Source organism: Mus pahari, chromosome 14 (assembly GCF_900095145.1).
Source record: "Mus pahari chromosome 14, PAHARI_EIJ_v1.1, whole genome shotgun sequence".
Classification (NCBI taxonomy): Eukaryota; Metazoa; Chordata; class Mammalia; order Rodentia; family Muridae; genus Mus; species Mus pahari.
In genome coordinates this window covers 41,667,105-41,672,119 of record NC_034603.1, presented here as the reverse complement: position 1 = coordinate 41,672,119, position 5,015 = coordinate 41,667,105, and the positions used below count along the sequence as shown (strand labels likewise).

Genomic DNA, 5,015 nt, shown 5'->3' with positions numbered 1-5,015 from the left:
CCAGCCTGCAATTTCCGACAGGGTAGAGTAATATGAGCTGAAAGTTATGCTCTCCCAGAACTTGAAACACATCTTTCCACAACCTTATGTCTTTAGGTGTCTCTGTCAATAAACAGATGTAATTCTTGTGGGAGAGATTTCCCCAGTGACTTGACCTTTTGTCCTGTGTTTTTAATATTTTAACTTTTTATTAGATATTTTCTTTATTTCAAATATTATCCCCTTTCCCTTCCCCCATCATCCTGTTCACCAACTAACCAAATGCTGCTTCCTGGCTCTGGCATTTCCCTATACTGGGACATAGAACCTTCACAGGATCAAGGGCCTCTCCTCCCATTGATGACTGACTAGGCCATACTCTGCTACATATGCAGCTAGAACCATGAGTCCCACCATGTGTTTTCTTTGGTTGGTGGTTGAGTCCAGGAAGTTCTGGGGGTACTGGTTAGTTCATATTGCTGTTCCTCCTATGGGGCTGCAAACCCCTTCAGCTCCTTGGGTACTTTCTCTAGCTTCTTCATTGGGGACCCTGTGCTCCATCCAATGGATGGCTGTGAGCATCCACTTCTGTATTTGTCAGACACTGGCAAAGTCTCTCAGGAGACAGCTATATCAGGCTCCTGTCAGCACCCTCTTGTTGGCATCCACAATAGTATCTGAGTTTGGTGGTTGTATGTGGGAAGCATCCACAGGTGGGGCAGTACACAGCTATTAAAAATAATGAATTTTTTAAATTCTTAGGCAAATTGATGGATCTGGAGGATATCATCCTAAGTGAGGTAACTCAATCACAAAAGGACACACAAGATATGGACTCTCTGATAAGTGGATATTAGCCCAGAAGCTCAGAATATCCAAGACACAATTCACAAAACACATGAAACTCAAGAAGAAGGAAGATCAAAGTGTGGATACTTCGAATCTTCTTAGAAGGGGGAATAAAATACCCATGAAAGAAGTTACAGAGACAAAGTATGGAGCAGAGTATAAAGGAACATTTTAACTTTTTACTATGTCATAGCATGTTTCCTTTCTGGTCCTGTGTCTTTGGGGTTCTGCAGGCCTCTTGTGCACGGATGGGCATATATTACTCCAAGTTTGAAAATGTTTATTTCATGATTCATTAAAAGTATATTCTATCTATTTTTTCATGGCATTAATCTCATTCTTCTTTTCCCACAGTTCAAATGGTTGTTATTTCCTGGTGTCCTAGATTTCTTCCATGTTTTACTCATTACAATTCTCAGCTGCCCTTTATTAAGCAATTCACATCCTCTGCCTTGTGTTCCAATCCTGACACTCCATTTCCCATATTTCCCACTCTGTGGGGGAGGCTTTTATTGAGGATGCAATTTGACTTACTGAGTGGCTCATTTCCAGTGTTATTTCTATTTGAATTTTCTTCTGTCACTCTATTTATTGAATTTTATTATTCTAATTTGTTTGTGCATATTCATATTTTCTTTGAGTTGTTAAGTGTAGTTGAAATAATGCTTTTACATTCTTGTTAAAATTTTAAAAATTATGTAAAAATTATTAATTCTTAAGCATTTTTATAAAATAAAAACTTATAAAATGATTCATCCTAATCAATCTCTCTCTGTAAATATATACATGTGTGTGTTAGGTTTACATATATAGATTAGACACAACAGGGTTGATACACATATATAGATATAGATAAAGTGATAGAGTTAGAGATAGAGATAGATATAGAGATAGAGAAAGAGAGATAATAAAGAAACCCAAAGTAAGATTGTATCACTTAGAAATATAAAACATATACACTAGTATGTTCAATGTAACAAATATTGTTGTAGACATAGCTAGATATATTTCCATCATCTATATCAGTATCATGCATATAGACATAGATGCCAATATAGGTACAGATACAGAGACAAAGATAGAGACAGACATGTAGACATAGATGTAGACATGTCATATGGTATCAAAGAAACCCAAAGTGAGGTTTTACTTCTTAGAAATGTATAACATATAGACTGATCTAATACTTTGACTTTTGTTACTTGTTGTACAAAGAGTATAGAAGTATAGATATATCAGTTGTATGTTAACTTAAATCATTTTGAACATGTTTACTCAAAAGGAATGACACTTAGCTGCAGCATATTGTATTATTGTTTTTAATTTGGAGAAATGTTCATATTCATTTTTAATAATTGTTCTATTTGTTGAGATTTTAAAAAACTACAAATTATTTCCTCTTTACTTCATTCAAGTACTCCAATGCAACCCCAAGTCCTCTCTGAAATTTGTGCCTTATTTTTTAATTGTTAAATATATATCCTGATAAGTCTATATACTTCTATGTATATAGAATGCCTAAAGATAATTTCAGGGCTGATTATTTGGTTTTGAATACCAGTTGGGGGCATATTACATGGGGAAGACTATTTAATACCCATTCTCAGTATCCCTTACCTACCTATAGTTATTTTTATGCTATTGAGGACCCATGGAGTTTTGCTATCCCCTGTAAGCAGGTCTGTTGTCATTGTTTGGGCCATGTTGATGAGACTCTATAGATGTAGCTTCTCTGACATTTCTGACAGACATAATCTCATTTTCTGTTCCTTTGGATCTTACAATTTTTCTATTTTTCTTTTGTGATTATCCTAGAGCCTTAGGTAGCACAGCTGGGTTGTAGATGGATCTATGAGTTGGGACTGGGCACCCCAGGATCACTTATTCTTGGCATTTTCATTGATTCTGGTTTTCTGTAATGATCTCGTGTCTTTAACAAGAAGCAGGAATCAGAGTGAGGAACTAGACAGCAGATAAGGATTTAAACTCTCCAAGCTTGACACCAGTGATACTTCCTCTGGAAAGACTGCTTTTATGAAACTCTGCCAACAGCTGGGTACCAAGTATTCAAGCCCTGAGTCTTCAGAGGACAGTTTTATTAAAATGACCACATTCAATTCCTCTACCACCATGGCTCATAGTCATATCATAAAGCACACTGCACTAAATCCAACTTTAAAGGTCCAATGTCTTTAACAGTCTCAGTAAAGTTAAAAAGTTAAGAGTGCCTTCTGATACTTGAAGGAATATCTCATCTTTAGCCTCTATAAGCTAAAAAGGAAAATTATATAATTCTAAGGTACAATGTAACAGAATATTTATTAACATTAAAGGGGGAGGAGTAGAGGTCATGAAGCATATTTTAAAACAATGATGCTACAGCCACAAACATGTTCTTAACACAATGATAAGATCTGAGGACACATTCCTATTTATACATTGCATCAGAGGTCGTTCTCACTAATAACCTAATAACACTAGGTAGAGAAAGAAGGTTAGAAGGAAAAGAGGGCATTAATTTTGCTAGACTACTTCCTGCTGATTAAGGGCATCAAGTTCCCTGGAACAACTTAGATATTTATTTTAGGATATGTTCTATCAGAAACCAGCAACGAGCAACGAGCAACGAGCAACGAGCAACGAGCAACGAGCAACGAGCAACGAGCAACCAGCAACCAGCAACCAGCAACCAGCAACCAGCAACCAGCAACAAGCAACAAGCAACCAACAAGCAAGAAGCAGCAAGTAGCAACAGAAGTAAAAGGAGCAGTAGCAGCACCACCACCATCAGAAGCAACAGCAACAGCCCCACCAGCATTGGCACCAGCAGCAGGAAGAGGAACAGCAACTGCATCTGCTCTTGGGAGTCTAGTGTTTTTTTTTTCTACTTGATTACTTTATAAAAACATCTGAAGTGTAGTTACCATAGTTAGAAGAGAGTTTTCTTTTGAAGCACTCTCTTTAGAGCTTCCTTCATGTCTCTGTTCCTAAGGCTGTAGATGAAGGGGTTCAGCATGGGAGTCACCACTGTGTACATCATAGACATGACAGTCTCCTTCAGAGTAGAGTTATTAGCCGATGGACATAAGTACAGACCAATGACTGTCCCATAGAACAATGACACCACAGACAGGTGAGAACCACAAGTGGAGAAGACCTTGTGGATGCCTCGAGTTGAAGGAACTTTGAGGATGGAGGAGACAATGTGTGCATAAGACACTATGATGAGTAGAAATGGAAGTATAACAACAAGTGCTCCAATTATCATTATCATTAACTCATTAATGTGAATATCAGAGCAGGCCAGCTTCAGGAGAGCAGACAGATCACAGAAAAAGTGGGGGATGACATTGTTTTCACAGAAAGACAACCTAGTTAAGAGCAAAGTGTGCAGCATGGAATACAATGTTGTCAGTGCCCAGGACAGCAGCACCAGACTCACACAGAGCCTGGGGCTCATGATGCTGCTGTAATGAAGAGGAAAGCAGATGGCCACATAGCGGTCATAGGCCATGGCAACAAGGAGTAAACTCTCAACATCACCAAAAAACAAAAAGAAGTACATTTGTGCAAGGCAACCTGCATAGGGGATGGATGGTACTTGGCTATGCATGTTTTGCAGGAGCTTGGGCATTGTGACAGAAGAAAAGCAAAGATCAGTGAAGGACAAGTTGCTGAGAAACATGTACATGGGTGTGTGGAGATGGGAGTCCAGATGAATGAGGATGATGATGATGAGGTTCCCCAGGACAGTGGTAAGGTACATTGCCAGGAATAGGGCATAGAACAGATGCTTGTGCTCTGGGGGGATGGGCAGGCCCAGGAGGAGGAACTGGAAGATGACAGTTTGGTTCTTTCCAGGCATGATATATCTTCCTGTAATATGTGTAAGTGTAAGTCTACCTGTAAATATATAATAAAATGAACATATACATAAGACAAGGGCTTTATAATAATCTAATATTTATCACATTGTCTCTATGCAGTGAAGAGCTTTAATTTCTATAACAATAAATTATTTGATATCTTATATGTGTTTCAATATTTCACGCTTTAAATTCTACTCTTATCTGAGATACAAAATACTTTGGCTTTTCTCTTATTTCTGAGTTAGTTATGTGGCCTCAGGGATTATGATTTGGTTCACCTCTTTTAATTTTTTTGCATCTTAATGTTCCTTCGGTCTC

At 38.0% G+C, this 5,015-nt stretch overlaps 1 protein-coding gene across 1 annotated transcript; it reads right to left on the bottom strand.

Annotated features, from left to right (window-relative positions):
• Positions 1-3,726: 3,726 nt before the first annotated feature.
• LOC110331472 (olfactory receptor 1468-like) lies at positions 3,727-4,693 on the bottom strand. The gene has a single exon (XM_021212106.1). It carries the CDS (start codon positions 4,691-4,693, stop codon positions 3,758-3,760), a length of 936 nt encoding a protein of 311 aa, XP_021067765.1. The 3' UTR covers positions 3,727-3,757.
• Positions 4,694-5,015: the final 322 nt, after the last annotated feature.

What these genes read in the sequence shown, in the direction of transcription:
- LOC110331472 (XM_021212106.1), bottom strand. Translation starts at nt 4,693, where the DNA reads ATGCCTGGAAAGAACCAAACTGTCATCTTCCAGTTCCTCCTCCTGGGC.